Below are 20,970 nucleotides of genomic sequence, written 5' to 3'. Positions count from 1 at the left end.
TAGATGGACACAATGCCTTTATTTAATTCATTTGTTTTTATGTAGTGCTGAGGATCAAACCCAGTTCCTCACATGTGCTTGGCAAGCTCTCTACCACTGAGCTACAGCCCCAGCCCTTGCATTTTAATCTTAGGTCCATTTGCTGTTTTTAATGATACAAAGTGTGAAATATGATCCCATTCATTTTTCCAAAGCAAAATATTATCAAATGAAATTCTTAGTGTATATTTTTAAAATGTAGGACAATGTGCTGAACTCCTATCAGGTTTTGTGAGGTGAAGCAAAAACAAAGCTTAGAGGGAAATTCATAGTCTTAAATTTATATTAGAAGAGACTAATTTAGGAGTTGAATTTCAGTCTATTAGAAAAGCAAACAAAGCCAACCCAGAGAAGAGTAGGAAGAAAATAATGAAGATAAGAGTAAAAACTAATAAAATAGAAAATAAACACTCAGTAGCGAGGGTTAAGAAACATAAAATTCAATTCTTTGAAAACTAATAAAATTTGCAAACTTTGGGAAACGTCAATTGAAGCAGAAAAAAGGTACAAGTAAACTATGAAGATAAAGTAGTTGAAAATGTGGATCAATAGGAGACAACTTATTTTGATAATTTAAAAAATAATTATAGACAAATTTCAGGAAAACCCAAAACTATTTTATTATTTGAGTAGTTGTAAGACTACATTAAGTACTTTAATCTGTTAAAACTTGTAGGGAGAGGGAGCATGGGAGGAATAGAGGAACTCTAGATAGGGCAGAGGGGAGAGAAGAGGGGATGGGAGTGGGTTAGCAATGATGGTGGAATGTGATGGACATCATTATCCAAAGTACATATATGAAGACATGAATTGGTGTGAACATAATTTATATACAGATATGAAAAATTATGTTTTTACATGTGTAATAAGAATTGTGATGTATTCCACTGTCATGCGTTTAAAAAATAAAAGCAATTTTTAAAAAATCTGTTAAAACTCTCTTACCCTACACCTCCCAAAAAAGAAATGGGGAGAGGAGAGGCAGAAATTGGGCAGCAGGTACCAAACATAGCCAGATAAGAGGAAGTATTTTTAGTGTTCTACAGCACAATAAGGAGTCCATAGTTTAACAATTTGTTATACATTTTAGAAAGACCTAAGAGAGAGGAGTTCAGAGGTTCCCAATGTGAAGAAATGGTTAAAGTTTAATTGGAGAGAAATGCTAATTACCTTAGTTTGATCATTACACATTGTATGAATGTATCAAATTATTCCATAAATATGTACAATTAGTTAACGTGGAAAAATTTTTTTTTTTAAAAAAGATACTTACCATGCTCACTCAGATGGTTATGTATACAAGTTGTCTTAGGTGTTGAAACATTTCAATCTTAAGCAAAAGTCAGAACAGAAAAGGAAGGAACTCCTCTCACTGGTTTAACCTTAGCATTAGAGTGCAATGCACATGTTCTCTGTGGTGTGTGTGTATGACATGACCACATGGTATATTCCAGGTTTAGTTCACATTCAGGTAAAAAGCTCTTATTTCAGAAGATGCAGAGCATCAGAAACTTCAATGAACATTTATGACAAAAGTTCTTAGCTACTAGCATAGAAATGAATATTTTTAACCTGTTAAGATTATATATACTGTGACATTCCAGATATTTTTTTTCATACTATTGGGGTGCTCTACCACTGAGCTATATCCCCAGCAAGCCCCACCACCTCACTTTTCTTTCTTTTTTCTTTTTTTTGAGACAGGGTCAAGGTCTTACCAAGTTAAGACTGTCCTCAAATTTGTGATCCTCCTGCCCTTGTCTCCTGAGTCACTGGCATTATAGTATGCCACCATGCCTGGCTCAGAATTGGTTTTAAATCTGGTTTTGAGTCACCAATGCCTGTCTACCCTCACTGCTTTTATTTAGCATAGTGATACATGACTAAGACAGCCCATTAATGGCAAAAAAATTTAAATGATTTGAAGGGAAGCAGTTGGCGTCATATTTGTAGATAACATTCTGTTTCGATACCTCCAAATAGTCTATATACAAGTCAGTGGAATTGGTAAAAGTTTAACAGCATTCCTAGGGTTAAGATAAGAATATAATGATTAATTACATTTTTATATGTCAATAATAGTTATAAATTATAATTTAATAAAATATACTGTGTAGAATTTTTTAAAAAGCACCTGTGATGAGTCTATAAAAATTGAGTCAGACCTTTGGAAAAGACAACAAAAGTAGCATTGTAAGTCAATAAGAAGAGTTAAGTAAATTTAATCTGAGTATTGGTCAGTGGTATGGAAAAAATCCCCTTAGGGTCCTCACAAATACAGTATTGAGCAAAGCAGTGCATTTTAGGGAAAAATATAACTTGTGTTACAATTTAAATTTTAAATTATTCAAAACAGTGCCATGTATTTTCTTGGCTATGGAAGTATATTTATTTACAAAATAAGAAACGTAAGGAAATGCTGGACACTTGAGTTTGTTTAAGATCATGTTACCAAATGTTGGAGGAAGACATAAGATTTAAGGGGGTAGCAAAGAGGGTTTTTGTTTTTAAGCCAAATGGGCTACATGTTCAGTTTAAAAATCTTTTTGTAATTTAAAATAAGAAATTAGACTCAGTAATTTCTCCATGTTCATTTTGTCCGACTGCTTTGGTGACTTAGGAGAATCAAAGGACCTCATTCATAGGCCAGCTGACCTGCCAGGCACAGGTATCCAAACCAGTGGTGTGACATAAACAGATCTTCTTTGTTTCTCTGTTTTCCCATCTTAAAATGGCAACAGTTTCTTCTTATGTTGTGAAGATTCCAATTAGACATATAGTTTCTAATAGGGTAAACAATATAACTTAATTCTCATGTAGATTCTATAATTTTTGTATATCTTTCCTTAAATTTCTACTATAAGTGATTGATTGCAGGTTTTTTTTTTTTTTAATGTTGTGCTTTCTTTATTATTCCTTACCTTTCTTTCTTAAGCCTCCCTCAGGCCTTGGGATTGTTTTTCTGCATTTCTTTTCTGCAAGCTTTGCCAGATGCTGGGGTACATGAAACTTTGAACAATATAAGAAGGCAGAAGAAGTTCACATTAGTTCCTGTTTTCCTTGTCAGACCCAATTCTGATTGGATTGGCAGGAGAGGCATTTTGTGCTCCCTTGAAATCAGAGAAGCCCTATGGAGAATTTTTTAAAAACTGTCATTCTTGATCATCCTGGTATCAGATCTCATTTGGAGGGGGAGACTTGGTTCAAAAAAAGCCCCTGCTTCCTGCATAGTTGACTCCATCAGTGCCCTTTGCTCGAGATGTAGGTTCTTTTCTCAAGTAGGTCATACTTGCTGAAAATGTTACGGAAACATGTTTTTGCTATGTCCTCCAGGTCGCATCCGCACAAGAAGACAAAGCTCCGGGAGTGCCACCAATGTTGCTTCTACACCTTCTGACAGTCGGGGCCGCAGTCGTGCTAAAGTGGTTTCACAGTCTCAGCGTAAGATTACCCTAGTTTCCTTCTTGATAACCTTAGTTTCATTCAACAGCATGTTCTCCAGTTGAGCAGTTCACAGTATTTGAACTGGTTTCAAGGGAAAGATGCACTTTTGTGGCTCTAAGATACTGTGGTAATCACATTATTTCTTGGTAAGATTACAAAATGGATTATTCCAGTCATAATCTGGTGTCCTTTCCAGGTGACTTAAACCTTGTGCTGTTTAAGCATTAAAGTATACTCTCTTCCCATTCTGAAGTCTCTCAAATTGAAACCTATCTGTTCTGTGACCCATTTTTGTTATTGACAAGGAACCCTTCTGATGTAATTTTAGGGCAGAACCTGTACAGAAATAATGAATGCTGAGTTTTTTCCAGGGGTAAATAAGTAAATCCATTAAATGCTCCCCCTTTAACCCTTTGTGTTAACATTTATATCCTGCACCTGTCTTCTCACCAGTGTAGGCTCTTGCTTTGCCTAGCTGCCCCTGCTCGCTTCCATGATTGCTTTTCTGTATATGTGAAGTCAGTTCATTTGAGAGCTCAGCTAGGAAAGCAGTGTAGCTGGAATGGATTAATTCTGATCAGTGTCCGAATCCAACCTTGCTGTCTCACCTTCCTGTTCCATGTAGGTGTGAGTGGTCTGCTGCCTCTGTGCACAAAGAGCGTGCCCCAGGGCAAAGGGAGTGTGGGCAGAAAGGGTCTTCCTGTGCTCAGGAGCTGCACATATTCACATTCCCTTAGCTAAGCTTCTTTAGCTGGCATGAGTCTATCACCATCTTGTCCCCAGGAGCTGTCTAGCTCTTGTGGGGTACTCACTACAACCAAACCTTGGGATCTTGCTTAGTATTGAGAATGCCTATTATAATCCCATGAATTTAGATTCTTTTCCATGTCCCTTTTGGCAACTGTAGTCCTCATGTTAAAAAGTTTAGATCTTTTTGCCAAGAATAGTGGAAGGTCAGTCCCATTGCTGCCTCTAGTGAGGCTACAGAATCTTTCTGACATCTGTGGTAAGGTGCAGTACAGTATGCAACAAACACGTGCTTCAGTGTCACACAAACCTGATTCCTTTATATCCTGGCTCCAGTGGGTTGTTGGATGAATCTTTTAACTTGGTGAGCCTTTGTTTCACTGTCTGTAAATGGAGCCGAAACAAAGCCCACCCGCATGGGGCTTTTGTGAGGATTTATTAAGAAATATGAAGCTAGCCTGTGATAGACACTCAGTAAACAGAAACAGGCATTAGAACCATATTGGCTTCAGCCTGAATCAAGTGGCCTTTATCCATGACCACTATGAGGCTTAGGAAAGAAATCTAGGGATGAATTTTTGTTATGGGGAATACTGTAAGGCTAGAATAGACTCTGTTAAGCGAAGAAAGCCTTACTTCTCTGGGTTTTCCATTCAGATCTGGGTGTAGGTATTACCCAGAAGCTTCTGCCTTGGCAGCTGGCTGCACCCCAACTCATTCTTGGGTTGAATTCTTGTGATTCCTGGAATGTCCAGCCATGTCCTCATAAACATTGGTCAGATCTTACTATGAATAACTCTTCTTGACCAGAAATGTAATGAAGGTCAATATAAAGAAATTTAGTCTAATAAAAACCATCTTTGCCTTTAACTGTGCAGTGTTATTTACTTCTGTAGAGATGAGGGTTGAACAGTAGTAAGCATTTCTTTTAGTCTGCTGTTCATTGGCATTGGCCTCTGCAGGGTTCCTGCCTCAGCTAGGTCAATACTGTATCCCTCTCTCCCTAGTATAGGTTTTAGGAATCCATTTGTTACTTGTGCTTAGGGAGTGGTGAAGATCAAAATTCCTTCTCTAGAGAGACTCAGTGGGGTAGAGCTTTTTAATTCTGTATACTTATCAACATACTGAAGCTGGCCCTAGGGCTCCACTTTAAACCTCTTTAGCTTTATTTTACTTGCCTGACTAACCCACAGGAAGGGAGACCACCAAACAGCAGCATATGGTTAAGCCTGCACCGTAAGCCTATGCGTATAAATTAAATACTTTTAGCAATTATTTCAATAAGAAATCGACATAAATGCACCTATATGTATATGTACATATGTATATAAAACAGAATTGATGGTTCCTGTTTAATACTAAGTACGTTTTATTAATATTAGATTTACAGCCCTTAACAATTGGCATATTTTAAATATTTGTAGATTAAAGAAAGTGGTAGAACATTCAGGTGAAATTAGTCAGTGGCAGTTTCTTTCCAGTCATCGATACATGTCGAATACTTACTCTGTTGAAGATGATAGTGATACACAAATGAGCAAATTATGCTCACTTCCCTCATATTGCTTAGACCTGGAGAGGAGATGTTCTCTGGAAAGGTGAGATGCTGATCTTATTCTTTTCCACATCTCTTGACCCTAACACTGTGCCTGGCAGGCACATTGTAGACTTATGTTTTATGAACAGATGTGAAGTAAATGCTAATATAGTGTGATGAGTATAAAATAGACATATGTACATAAGTAGATGAGGAGGAACTAGTCCCAGGAAAAATAGCTATTTTGCTGAAGTGTTTGTTGATGAGACATTTGCGTTGTGTTGCATGCTGACCTGCTATATTGTGTTATTGTCTTTTAATCCACTTTTGCCTGTCCTTTGGTCTGCTCTCATAATCAAGGATCCAGATCTGCTAATCCTGCTGGTGGTAAGCCATATCTCTTCTTGCCTTTTTTGTTTTTTTGCATTCTCCCTCACCCCATGTTCTTTGCACAATATTAATTTTTCTTTTTTATGAGCTTAATTAATCTCCTGCATTTTTCTGTATGTTCAAATACTAGAGTTTGAAATGGATTTCTTTTCCTCTTTTACATAGCTTAGCAGTTTATTTATGTGCTCAAATTTTATAGGCAAAATTAATAGGTCCTGAGTCAGTTCTTCATGGTAATGTGTATTATTGATTTTTGTGACTTTCACAATCATGTAGTTAAATCATTTTAAAGTTTTTTTTTTGCAAAAATCACCCAGCTGATTCATATGAATGATAGTAGTTTTACTAAATGTAATGTAAATTTTTGAAATATAAATTTTAATATATTTAAAAAATATATATTGCGTGTTGTCTGTGTGTAAAATTTCCAGGTAAGTACTGTTTCAAAGGACCCACCCCCACCCCGCCCTTCAGACCATTCTATTTTGATACAAAATAATGTGTGCTTTGCATTTTAGAATTTTATTACCTTTCTGCTTAAGGACATGATCCAAGTTAATGATCATTAGGGTGTACACTGGTATAATGCTAAAAATTTTGCTGTTTGACAGATAATTTTTTCCTACAGGAAATGGTTAGGTTGGTATTTAGCTACTTAGCTATTAATAAAAATTACCATGTTGCTTTTAATTTCCAGTTGTATTGCATATTTTCCAGGAAATATGGTCTATGTGATTTCCACTTTTGCAGATTGTTTTGAAACTTGCATTGAGGCTTAGTATGCAGTTAGTTTTATGTCTAGAAAGGTGAAAAGAATATGTTTTATCTGCTGGGATAATGTGTATATAGGAGAGGGGTGTGTGTGTGTGTGTGTGTGTGTGTGTGTGTGTGTGTGTGTGTGGCACGTGCGCGCACACAGTTGTGGGGTTGCTTAAAGATAAGGATACACTCTGAGCAGTGCATTGTTAGGTGATTTTGTTGATATGAGAATATCACTGAGTATGCTTACACAAATTGAGATGGCAACATCACCAGGCCACATAATCAAACAGGACTACTGTTCTGATCTGTCATTGACCAAAACATTGTTACGCAGCATGTGCCTGTATATACACATATACTCAAAACACATACACATAGAATTATGTCTGCTTGCTATGTCAGTTTTTCTGAGAGGGTTGTTAGTCTTTCTTGACATTGTTAGTAATTATGACTTTTTCCCTACATTTTAATCTTATTTATGTTTTATATTTCAAAGCTATATTGTTTGGAGCATGAACATTTGTGGTTATGACCTTCATAGAAAGTTATTTTTTTTAAATCAGTGTTAAGTCTCCTTCTCTATCCTTTTTAAATGCTGTACTTTATTCTGTTTTTTCTTTGTTTTTCTGTAGATGTGTTATTTGACTCTTAAAAAACAGCATGTGTTTTTTTGTTTGTTTGTTTTTAAATCAATTCAAGAAGCCCTGTCTTTTAGTAGATGAATTTAATCTGGCCACCTTTGTTATGATTACTGAAATGTTTGTGAATGTTTTTAAACCCATGTTTCTAATTATTTCTCCTCCTTTTTTCCTCTTCCATTTGTTAAATTAATGGCAATTTTTTTATCCATTTTCCCTAATTAATGCTTAACAGATTTCTATTACAGTTATATTTCTGCTCTTCTTGTAATTACACTTAAATTTTTAACATACTCTGATAGAATAAAAACCCCAAATGATAGGGACAGGGGATATAGTTCAGGGGTAGAACATTTGCCAAACATTTGCCTTCAGTTTTTGAGTCAGAAATTGTGCAACTTTGTAGAATTCCACCAGTAACTCTTCTAAGCATGGATGTGATCTTTTTATGATATTCTTTTATGTGCATACATTTCTTAAAAAGTAGTACTATCACCAACAAAATCTATTTTATATAAAATTCTTTTCATATTTAATCAAAGTTGATATATAAAAACTTGATTTTGAAATTGTTGTAATCTATTAGTCAATTTACATCCATCATTCATTTCTGTGTTGCTTCATTTTTAGCTGGCAGTCGGTCGAGTTCCCCCGGGAAATTGTTGGGAAGTGGCTATGGTGGACTTGCTGGTGGTTCTTCGAGAGGCCCACCTGTGACACCATCTTCAGAAAAACGAAGCAAGATTCCCAGGAGTCAGGGGTGTAGCCGAGAAACAAGTCCAAACCGAATAGGATTAGGTAAGGATCCTCAAATACCTTGGAACACCATTTCCAGTTTGGTCACAATTTTTATTGTAATCTAATAACTGTGTCTAATGTAAGAAATAGAGATCTATTTTTTAACTGAAGTTATTATTTTGGCTGTGTTGAAAAGACATTTTGATTTGTGCTTTATCCAGGTTATGACACATTGAAGTGTCAAAACCAAAAATCTCTGTGGGAGTTACTGTTCAAATTGATGTGAAAGAATTTCATCATTATAGATTCGTGTTTTATGTCATTTTGCAAACCATTGGAATTGGGGAAGTAGGCAGAGGTTTTCCCTCTTTTCACTAATTTCACACTAAATAGCCATTGACCTATATTGACTTTCAAAGCCAATTTTTAGGGTCCCTATTTATTTTGATTTTTATCTTTAATTTGGTGAAACCTGTGGTCAAGGAATAGGAATAGTTACTTTTGACATGATTTTGTTGAAACCTAAAAGGAATTGATGAAGATAATATTTATTTTTGTGTTGTAGTATTTAGTTTCTGTAATTCTATATGAATCCTATGAATTATTTCTGCACTTAAAGATCTTTTATTCTACTAAAATTTAATTTCTGTGTTACATTTTTATATAAAATTAGAAGTCTTTTGTGATAGAATACAAAAAATTTTAAATTTATACTTTTTATCACATCAATATCTGCTTTCTAAAGTAAAAATCTGTTACTATAAAACCAGAGTATCGTATCCTTAAGTCCTGTTGGCTTATCTTTCACATTTATTCATTTATCTTCTCAATAATTTTGTCTTGAATATTTATTGTAATGTACTGGGAACTTCATTAGATCTGATAATTAGAAGATAAATGAACTAGATTTAGATTCCGACTAGAGTCTTTGATATATATTGGTAAGAGGTGGAAATGCAAAACTGTATGGTAAATACTAAGACTATTTATTCTGGGTCTATAAAATGGGATGTCTTAGCCTTTGTCTACCCCAGACCTCCTAGGTTTCCTGTTAAGGGAGGCTTCCCAGAATAAGTCCTATTGTGAAGTACAGTGTTAACAGGGGAGGGAGGATAGGGGAAAGAGTTCTAAGGGGAGAGAGATGCAAAAGTGGGCAGAAGGGGGACCCCTGAGCAATTCATTTGACTATAGCCAAGGGGTGTGGAACTGGAGGACAGAAGGACCGGTGGGGTTCAGCTCACAAAGACCCCAGGAGGCCCTCTGAGCTACGAGAAGGCAGGGACAAATATCTAAGAACACATAGAGTTTGGTTTGAACTCCTATTTCCAAGCAAGGCAAAAGTATTTAGTGGTTTCTTTAATTCTCCATGATGCTGACTTCTGTGGGCATGACAGAGCATCATCTCTGAGCTGACAAATTTGGGTATTGATATGTCTGCAACCAGAGAAAAGGTCAAAGCTAGAATACTTCAATTTCTCATATGATGATGCAATATATCAGTGTTCAGATCTAATTTGGTTTGGAAAATACATTTGATTTTAAATCTAGGTGAGATTTCAGCAGTTCTAATTGCTGAAGTTTAAAAAATGTCTGGGTGCAAGCCATACTAGTATTGTTGTTTTAAAAATTCTTTTTTGCTTAGGAACTTTTCGTTTTGTGTTTAATTATTAAAGGTGCTATTTTTATTTTCTTGAAATTAGGAAGTAATCCAGCTTCCAACATAACTCTAAGATCTGATATTCCAAGGTCTTACTATGATTTTTATGTTGTGAATAGTGGAGAAGACAACATTTTATAAACTCTTAAAAGCAGTATTAATAAACATCAGTAGAATTAAAAAGGAGCTTTGTCTCTTCCACAGAGCTGTTATTTAAAGTATTATTTTGAAGTTGTTTCCTTGATACTGATTAAGAGGATTAGTGAACAATGAAGCTTTGAGGTCTTACATACTGTTCTGGTTAAAGAAGATATTTTATTTAAATTTTTTCACATTGAGAATACACATATATAAAGAAATATCTGAACAAAATACATCTGTCTGCTTATTCCTATAGTACTGTTTAAAGATTCTATTTATAGGGTAGCAGATATATTAGCATTTTTCAGCAATAGATTATTTATCTTTGTGATCATTTAGTGTATACTGGATACGTGTGTGTGTCTAAACATTTGGTTTGTTGTATAGCAATTTTAAATACAAATACTCAAAAAAGAGGGATATTTTAAGAATTTTTTTTTTACAATCTCCAAAACAATTAATTCAACAATTTTAATGATATCTAAACTAGCTTAGAATTGCAATGATAATGATTTCTAATTCTCTACAAATTATGTTTGGTTCGATTGTACCTTTTTTTGTTTAAAAATGTATTTCTTAACTAACATTTTTTTCTTATTTGTTTTAAAACTGATGCCAAGGTTCTTTTTTGGCATTTAAGATTTCTTAAGCATAATTCCTGTTGGATAACCAAGAAACAAAATAAATCCTTCTATTCTCTTGGCAGGTTATTTCTTCATAAGCTCCTAATCAGTGATAAAATACATTTGTAAATTGTTTCATTTTTGTGTGTTTTAAAGACAGTGAAGACTTTACAGATCATAAAACGGCATGACTAGCCAGCACCTATAGCAATTTTATCTGGCTGCTTGCCTTTGTTTCCTGTTTATCTATTATAAAGGCTATAAAAGGCACACTTGGCATTTTTATAGCTTACATTCTATGGATATTTATTTAAAGTATCTTAAGATTTTCTGATTAAAAATATATTGCAGGAATTTAAAAATAATTTATTTCAACTAAGAAATTAGACAATTGTGACATGAAAATACGTAGACCTTGAGATGTTTCAAGTGTTTAACTTCTAGTACTTTTCATTAATCCTTTTATACTTAGGCTTTGGGTATGAGTTCTTGTTGGATCCTTCCTTGGAAGCTAAAAGTCAGAATTACCATTAAAACACTGTGAAGGGTAGGGTAGAGTATCAGGAAGTGAAAACCAAGCGAGTGATTTTTTTAAGGCCTCTTAGCATATTTATGTAAGCAAAAGACTGAAGAGCAACCTGGGAATACTGCTTTTAGAAAGTTCAAGTGGCAAGTATGCTTTCCTTGTTTCTTTCTCTTGTACCTTCTCCATATTTTATTCTTACATAGAACATAGAATGTTCAGTTTAGATACTTATTATTGATCTTTTTTTTTTTTGGTCACTTTATTGTGAGTCTGTAAAAATAATTTATTTATTTATTTATTTTAAATCCTCCTTGTAGATTATTAGGTTCTGGAAATAGTTACAAGTTGGTGGGTGTTTTTCCTCTTGTGATTTAAAACATTCAAACAATTGGAGTCACTATCAGATGTACTTTAATGAGGTTTGGGGCAACTCTGGGCACACTTCCACAAATTATAAACAGAATTCTCCAAGCTACTACTTGCCATATGACAGAGGAGCCTGTCAACCCAAGCAGGTGTGTGAACTCTGGGTTAGATAACAGGAAGGTGGGCCTTGTTAAGTTTACATGTGTAGTTATTTCAGATCCCATCTGTTTATCCCTATTGATTCTCTTTACTGTCTTTATAAACCAGATTCACACCAGAGAGAGTGAAGGTAGGGGTAGAGGATCAGGAAATGAAAACCAGTCAAGGAGCATTTCAAGGCTTCTCAGTATTTGAGAAAGAGAGAACTTTTATTTCCCACTGTTGTAGCATATATATGAACTCAAGGAAAGGGTTGGGATCTGGGTAAAAAATATAGAAGTTATCAAGCATGTTAAGAAGAAACAGTTGAGAGGGGCTGGGGTTGTAGCTCAGCAGTAGAGCGCTCACCTAGCAAGTGCGAAGCGCTGGGTTCAATCCTCAGCACCACATAAAAATAAATAAATAAAGGTATTGTGTTCAACTACAACTAAAAAATAATTTTAAAAAATTAAAAAAGAAGAAACAGTTATGAAATGCTCAACTAAGCATGCTTTTACAATCAAAACTATGAATATTGTATTTTTGTGTGGGGGGCGGTAGGAGTGTTACCGGGAATTGAACTCAAGGGCACTTTGAGCCACATCCCCAGCCCTATTTTGTATTTTATTTAGAAACAAGGTTTCTCTAAGTTGCTTAGCATCTTACTTTTGCCAAGTCTGGCTTTGAACTCAGGATCCTCCTGCGTCAGCCTCCCAAACCACTGGGATTATAGGCATGTACCACCATGCCTGGCTGAATACTGTTTTTATTTCTGTTTGAATATCTGTTTGGAGTGGATGGTAGATGAAGACAAGATTTTCATATATGCCACTCAGCACAAAACTCAGAAGTTATATACATATATGCATTATCTCATAGCTCTCTTTTGTTAAATGATGGGATTCTTTCTTATCTTATTTTTGTAAGGGGAGGCTGAGACCTAGAGAGGACATGTGGCTGGATCAGTAAGTTAGCTTGGACCCGAAGAGGTCTCTTCATAACTCAGATATAGGTTGGTCATTAGCAGTATTGCTTTGTACATTTTAGGAAATTTCTCTATTAGTTGGGTTGGTAGATGGTGCTGAGAATCGAACCCAGTGCCTCACGCATGCCAGGCAAGTGCGCTACCTCAGAGCCCCAGCCCTAGCCCCAGTCCCTTTAGTTTTTTTTAAAGGATTTAATTTGGCACCTAGTGCTTTTGCCTCCTTGCAGGAGCTATTTAGAATATAATCAAGAATTGTTGATTAAATAGTCACTACTACATGGAGTGAAAATTTGGGGTTCCATGTCACTCTGACAAAATTGAGGAGAGTTTTTAGGGATTTCTAGTGAAATTCCAGTGACACTCTGTTTGCCTAATTGCTCAGATTGCATTCATGTGCCAGACCTTTCCTTCTCTGAGTAGTACTAAGCATTTGGATGTCGTTTACAAACCTTCAGGGTCTTTTCAACCACGCACTGAGCAGCTGAGCACAAGAGGAATTTGACTTCATTTTTCACTTCCATATACTTCACAAAACTTCAGTAAGTTTCAAGATTCTGGTTAGTAGTACATTCTTGTTATAGTTTGTACAATAAATCTTGGCTCTAAAATAATAGGGTGTACTCATTGCAGTCTAGATAATGTATTTGATTTTACATTTGTGGGTCAAGTTTACAGTTTCCAAAACCTCCAGGAAAGCCATTTTTGTGCAGTCTGGAAGTGACGGAGCTCACTAGATGGAAATATGTAGTCTTTGTAAGCTGGTATGTTAGGCATTCCACCTACACATATCAGTATGTGATGTTGTTTTGGAATATTTTGTCAGTAATTTATTTCTGTCTTCACAGATTAAATTGAGAAACAAGGGTATCATGGTCTTTCTGAGCTTCAGCCATATTATTATTAGACCTTAGCCAATGCATGATAATATGTCTTATAATCTCAGTGTTTAAAACATGAGAATAATAAACTTTATTTGTACATAATCATAGTTAGCTGGCCTCAGATCAGTGGAGGGATCTTTCACCTGAATACTGAGATTATCAGTCCACTTGGTGTAGGCTTGGTGTGTAAGACCACTGGATCGGTGGAGGTGCTTAGAAGGGACTGCAGGCAACTCCATTTGGATTTCTGTAGAAGCAGCACATTTAAAATGTTGGCATCAGAAAATGAAAAGATAGAAGTCCCAACTCTTTACTTCTGTTGGCTTAGGTCATTAAGTATGTCTGAAGCACTTACACTCTTACTCAAGTTGGCTGTCTCTCCAGTTATACCAGCCTTTTAAGGCTTCTTGTTTAAAGAAGGCCTCAGAGAGGCTAGCCTTCTTTCTTTTAATTGGGTGAGTTTGTGGATTTCAGTGATTATTAATCCAAATTGAATTGTCTTTTAAGAACCAGATACCTATGAAAACAACTTTGGTGATTTGTCCTCTTGTCGAAGTTTGTCAAAGCCATAAAAACCAAAAGCTTTTGATCTTGTGCTTTAGGAAGCCAGTTTGTTCTTTCGAAAGGTTTCTTTTCGTCTTACCTTTAGGTGTAATTCTACCTTCACACAAAGTTCCCAGCTTTCTGAGGCACTGAGCGTAATCACATTTATCCAGACTCCCCTCTGTTGGTACAACAGTCAGACCTCAGCGCGGATAGATGACCCAGTCCCGGACTCCCAGGGTGGACAATGTCATAATTACATTAACCAAATGTGACTGACGTTTTGTGAGTTTTCTGTCTTCATTAAACTTGTTCACCTTCTCTGAAACCCCTCATGCTGCACGCTAGCACGGAGCAGCCGTATCCCTCGACCCAGCATGAGTCAGGGGTGCAGCCGCGATACCAGCCGTGAGAGCAGCCGAGATACAAGCCCCGCTCGGGGCTTCCCTCCACTCGGTGAGTACACGGAGGCGCTGCCCCAGGAGCAGGTTCCTCTCCCTGCTCCCGATGCTTGTCCGAGACACCGCTGGGTGGAATGACCTGCTTTCCTGCTGTCCTGTGATCCTTTCTTCTCTTTCCTCTTCCTTAGTCACCCTTTGTTTTCCCCTCTGCATGCTTGGATTTCAGCAACTCCCAGTTTTCACATACTAGAGGAAAAAAGCACCACTTCACTCTACTGTTGTCATTATAATCACTTGCTACCAGGCAAGCCCCTCCATGTGGTGATTTCCAACATGAGGCAAAAAACTCAAGTTAATCACTGCTTGAAAGTAAAGTTAACCTAAAGTTGATCCTTAGTCATTAAATTTCTACAATTTGCCTTCAGTTTTACTAGACATCAATTTATATATAATGTAGTTCGAGGAAAAAAAGTATAGCCACGATAACATTTAGAAAACTAGATGAGTTTCCTTTTTAGTTTTAATAGTCTTACCTTTCTCTAAAATAGGCATGTAATATATCATTTTATCCTAGTACAATTTATGGAATTCCCAAAGAAATCTGATCAACACATATTTTATGAAAAGGAATATTTCATATTCTTCAGTAATTATTTTTTAGTTCTTTGGCATGTTGAATGCTGTATATTTCCCCCTTGATGAACATAGTAGAAAGCATTTTGTAATAATTAGACCTAGACCTAAAATGATTACGTGAAGCACGGACTCCAGCAGTTTGTGATTTTGACTATAGGATTATGCAACTGATTTTAAAAAATTTGTTAAGGGTCACTCTAGTAGAGGGATGTTAAATCAAAAGCATAAGGTCTTTATATTTGCCTCTGTCTCCTGCTAACATTGTGTACTTCTTCTGATGTCTTTTGTCCCTAATCAGTGTCAGTAATCAAAGTCTAGATATATGAGGTTCTGAAAAAGAGCAAGTCATAGATGCCACCACTCTAGTCGGCTAGAAGATGATTCCCTTGACATAGTGATTCTACATGGTTAGCAGGAGCCCCTGAGTGGGGCACCTTTACCTAGAGCAAGTCAGGTATTCCATAGAAACCTGAAGCATTAGAGCAGAATTCTCAGTGAGACAGGGGTGGCAATGATTTTTTTCTTCTGAATGAACTGGTGATTTTTCCTTGTAAATTAAGGCTGTATCTATGCATCCTTGCCTACTATTTGACCTTCCAGATAATCTGTAGATAAATAATTCACTCTGTTCTATTGGTTATATTGTCTTTTAGAAGCAATTAAGCAATTTTATTTTATACATGTGCTGATATTTTTAATATTATCTGTGGAAGCAACCTTTGTAATCTGGCATGTGGTCTGTGGACCAGGCAAGGCATGCTGCATTCTTGAACTCCCGTTGAACACTGAATAACTCAGTAATGGCATCTGTCTTTCACTCTTTGGGTAAGCAGATCTGCTTGACTGTCTTGATGATAACACAAAATGTTGAAATATATTAGCATCAGCTCATATTTTTTGTGTGGTTTGAGCAATAGGGAATGTCTCTTAAGCTAAATTTTTATACCAAGCCTTTCCCTCCGTTGAGTTAAACTCATGCAACAATATCCCATGTGTTCCTGTGCCATTCAGAGCAGTCAACAGGCATAACACCTTGTGGTTCTGGTCACCCTCTGGGATAGGTGTTACTATTCTCCAGGCCACACAGTGGCTAGAGCCAGCATTTGAATCCAGGTTTGACTTCAAACCTGCCTTATTTGAAAGTACTTTTGATAACTCGTTTTGTTCCTCAAAAATATATGAAATGATTTTGTAAGGCCTGAGAGCTCGGCACAGTAGAAAGTGCTCAACAGCTGTTTCTGGGTTAGCGACTTCCAGGCTTAGGACCTGAGAATACAGAGACACATTCCAAAAGGTTGTCCCCAAGGTAACTTATTGCACATTCTCTGAAGTTCATTCTTTTATTCATTCATTTTTAATAACCACTTCCTACTGCTGTTGGAAATTAGATTTGTCAATGCCCCTTTAGATCAACTTACATGGAAAACCCTTCATAAAGGAAAAAAGGTAATGAATAGTTATGTTTCAGTGAATACATTCATTCCTCATGTCCCCAGGGTATTAATTTCAGTACCCCATGCTGATACCAAATCCAGAGATGCTAGTCAGGCCTGGTGGCACATGCCTGTAACCCCAGCAACTCAATATCTGAAGTAGGAGGATGGCACGTTTGAGGCCAGCCTCAACAATTTAGCGAGACCCTCAGCAATTTAGGAAGGTCCTGTTTAAAAATAATTTTTTTTTTTTTTTTACTTAGGAGTAAAGTGCCGCTGGGTTCCATCCTCAGTACCATAAATAAATAAATATTTTAAAAATCCGCAGATGCTCAAGTCCCTTATATAAAATGGCATAGTATTTGCTAATAATCTACACATCCCCCTTTAAATCTTCTCTAAGTTATTTCTGATACCTAATACAAAGTAAATGCTCTATAAATGATTGTTATATTGCTTAGAGAATAATGACAAGCAAAAAGGTCTGTTCGTGTTTAGGACAGACATTTTTTTTCTTCCCTCACCTGTAGTTGGTTGAGTCCACAGATGTGGAACTGGTGAATAGAGGGCTGGCTGTATACATTGTTTTAAGTTTGCATGATTGTTAAAGCATCTTACTGCTATGAATGTGTATGAATAATGGTTACAGTGATAATCGTTGAATGAAATAAAGGACTCTAGAACCCTGCTGTAAATCAGGCTTTGTACGTAAGTGGGTCCATCTTGGATGATGTCGTTGGGTGTTCACTGTAAACATGACAGAATGCATTGCACAACAAATTTATTATAGAATATTCTGTTGAAATAGAAGCAAAGGACTACTTAGGAAACTACAGATCAGATGTTGCCATTTCCAATTTAACTTATCAAAATACAGTACTGATATATTAGTATGATAGATGTGTGGTTTGTTTCAGTCTTAACAAAACATTTTACCAACTTCCATATTTAGGAAAGTGGTAAGTTTATTATATTTTAGAGGTTGCCTATTTATTTTTACTTCTGTGAATATTGAGAAAGGAAGGATATTCTTTTTGTAAGCTGGTAAAATTTTGTTGACCAAATAACCTTTGCTTATAATTGCTACCACATATACCACAGATGCGTGCATTCTTATAAAGTAACATGAGCTTTAAAAAATAGTGGAAGAATCTGAGGTTTTGATATTTTATGACTAAATGTGTTAATGTATACAGAATAGTAATGTGGATGAAAGGTAACTCCTCAGTATGACCTTGTAAAATCTATTAACTTATATGGTCTAATCATCATCACTTTTTTCAGACTAAGGAATGGAAGCATTTTATCTTTGGGTTCTTTTCTTGAGATAAATGCAGGACCATATATTGCATGGAACTATAATCAAATACATTAGTGTTTTGAACCAAGTCTCTTATTTCATAATTATTTCTAAAAGCTATTCTCTTTCCTCACGAGGACAGAGTTTAGTATTTATTTCTTCGGGTTGGTTAATTAATATATTTACTATGATTACTTGCTGATAATATTCTTATTTCTGAATGTACATTGGAGTTGAGGAGTTGATTCTTAACAGTTACTGCTACCACCATTACTAATTAATGTGACCACTACTGTCGACTCTGTGCCTGGCATGGTTTTAACTAAGTGCTTTATGTGTGATTTCTGTTATCTTCTCGGTAACAACCAGGAGGTAGGTACTATTATTGGCACCATTTTACAGATGAAGAAACTGAGACCCAAAGAGGTTTAGTATATTGTCTGAGGTGCTACAGCTAGCTATGATCAAACCAGGACTTAAAGGTTGTATTTCCAAGCCAGTGCTCAGAAACAGAGTACTGCAACTGCCTTTCCAAGGAAGGTCATTAAACTTAAATACCACAGAATTTCTAGCAGTTAAACAAGTACATTAACTAGGACATTTGTGCAACAGAACAACAAACATTTTGACCAGGGAAAATGGAATTCCAGTTGTTGAACCCCCTTCCTGTGATTTCATTCAGTTTCTGTTGAAGTAACATTATGAACTCCCTGCCTTTGTTTTTGGAGCATGGTGGCATATGCATCACATACTGATGACACATCTCGTGAGCTGAGTTAAAAATCCATCTTCCTGCTATCCACTCGGGGGTTTAGACGGTACTCGGAGACTCCTGATGTGCTTCATTTGACACATTTCCATACTGGCTGATAGAGGCTTCATAGCGTGAATCTAAACCTAGAGTCCGAGTTGGAGGATGCATCCATAGTGGGAGGCACCAGCAAGAGTGCCTCTGTTGTGCCTGTGTGTCTCAGAGCTGTGTGAGAGCCAGCAGCTCCCGTGTAGTCTGGGGGTTGCCGCTTACTGTCCATTCATATCCAGCACCATTTCTTTTCATGAGAAAATGCAGCCTTGTTGGTAGCAGTCCCTGCCTTTCCTCTGGTTCCTGTGTGTTAATTCTGTGGGTGTTGCCGTTCCTTTTACCTGCAGCCTCTCGACGTCATTCCAGGTCCACTAGTGCTCTCTCCACTGCTGAATCTGTTGGGCAGTCAGGTGAACAAGTGCTAACTGCATGACTTGGCTTCTCCATCTGTTCTAGTTCCACTCCCATGTTAACATTTGTTTTCATCCGTGTCAGCTACCGCTTGGCATGTGTGCACCTCATGTTTGTTTTTCCTGATGTGCTTTCGTTTTTTTAAGTTGTTGAATGTTTATAGTTCTGTTAATAGGCCATAGATGCTTTATTGCCTGTTTGACAGCATCATTTCTCTAGTGTTCATATTTATGTCAAAACAAAGAAATGGGGATGCACATCTTCCCCTCCTACCACCCCCTTCCCATGAAAACAACCACCCAAAGTGGATGTCACATAGGGCCCCATGGGGACATGGGGTGTGGATATCATCCAACAGCCTTTCATCTCCAGAGCATTCACTTCTCAGTGTAGTGTCAAATGTTAATGTTACTTACTACCATCAGGTTCCAATTATTTGGAGGTACTGTTCAGTTAACAATGCTTCAAATTATAGCATGCATAGTTTCAAATATATGAAAGTAAGTGTCCTAAAAGTTTTGATGGAAAAATAAGATCAGGATTCAGGTAATTAAATCAGGCCAGAGCTTAACCTTTGCAGCCTGTGGACCCCAAACCTTTCATCTCAGCTCTAACACATCATTTATCAACTGGCTAGCCAGAGGGGCAAAAAGTAAACATATGATAGCATCAATTTGCCACATTTAACTGGCCTAATTTTCATATGCTGAGAGTCTCTGATGACTATTTTTCTCAATTGAGTATTAATTCATGAGCTGTGGATGGTGACAGTGCTTACCAGTTCCCTCAGTCAGTTATTTTCTCTTTAGTTCTATGTACGCTAGGATTTAAAAGCATTCTCCTAATGATTAGGGGCCAGACTGTGGGCACAGCTCTACACATCCATCCTTTGGACTACTGAGCTTTGTCACAGTGTCAGAGCAATAGGAATGTAGAGCAGATTTTGGTTTGGTGGAGACAAAAAGTTGGTCATCTTGCTTAGGTCCAGGTAAACATTTCTCCTTAAGATCTGAAGTTCAGGAACTGAGGGTTAGCTTAGTGGTAGAGCACATGCTCAGCATCCACAAGACCCTGGGTTTCATCCCCAGCACCACAGAAAAGAAAGAAAAAAAAATACAAGATCTGCAATTCAAATTATCTGTATTCTATATCAGGTGATCCTAGTCACTGTGTATGGCAAAGCTGTTTGCATCTGGGAAACACAGAATAATTGCATTGTTCTTATAAGTTTTAATTTTGTTTCTGATTTAAAACAAAATGAAACAATATTATCCCAGGAACAAGAATCGCTGGCATGAGATTTACTTTTTTTTAGTTTTTAAAATTTTTTTAGACTCCGTTTTATTTAAGTTTTGCTGGGTAATTTTTAAATGGCTTATAACTGAATTACTTTCATTCTGTTACTCATAAATCCCTTACTATCTACCCTTTTTTAATGAAAAAAAAAAGACTTAAAGATTATCTATAAATCTGTAAATCTCAAATTTATACTCATTTCATAATTTAACTAACATAGATATAGAAATGTGATTATTTTATGGTCTTTTTAGGTTTCATGTGGCACATGAAATCACCTTTGCAACACAATGACTAAGAGGACATTTGGAATGATCAGCAAATGCATTAAAAAAGGGGATAGTATAACATACAATTTTTGTTTATAAAAATTCATGACTGTATAACTATTGACTAGCTGTGTTTAAATTATTTTCCCTTTCTGTTGTAGTAGAAGGTATAATAGCTTGAAATTGACATTTTATAAAAGCTAAATAACATAACAATTTCAAAGTCCATCAGTTTTATAGTGGTGTCTTATTACCAATCCAAAGTTT

At 36.4% G+C, this 20,970-nt stretch overlaps 1 protein-coding gene across 1 annotated transcript in view; it reads left to right on the top strand.

Annotated features, from left to right (window-relative positions):
- Clasp1 (cytoplasmic linker associated protein 1) overlaps positions 1-20,970 on the top strand; it is a 269,130-nt gene that overhangs the window by 175,724 nt on the left and 72,436 nt on the right. Inside the window, exons 21-25 of the mRNA XM_040294156.2 lie at positions 3,373-3,480; positions 6,128-6,154; positions 8,188-8,355; positions 14,504-14,611; positions 19,075-19,137. Of these exons, the coding sequence (XP_040150090.1) occupies positions 3,373-3,480; positions 6,128-6,154; positions 8,188-8,355; positions 14,504-14,611; positions 19,075-19,137 (474 nt within the window). The remainder of the gene's footprint in view (positions 1-3,372; positions 3,481-6,127; positions 6,155-8,187; positions 8,356-14,503; positions 14,612-19,074; positions 19,138-20,970) is intronic.

This window comes from Ictidomys tridecemlineatus, chromosome 7 (assembly GCF_052094955.1).
Source record: "Ictidomys tridecemlineatus isolate mIctTri1 chromosome 7, mIctTri1.hap1, whole genome shotgun sequence".
NCBI lineage: Eukaryota > Metazoa > Chordata > Mammalia > Rodentia > Sciuridae > Ictidomys > Ictidomys tridecemlineatus.
The sequence above is the reverse complement of the archived record's forward strand: the minus strand, read 5'-3'. Positions and strand labels throughout refer to the sequence as shown.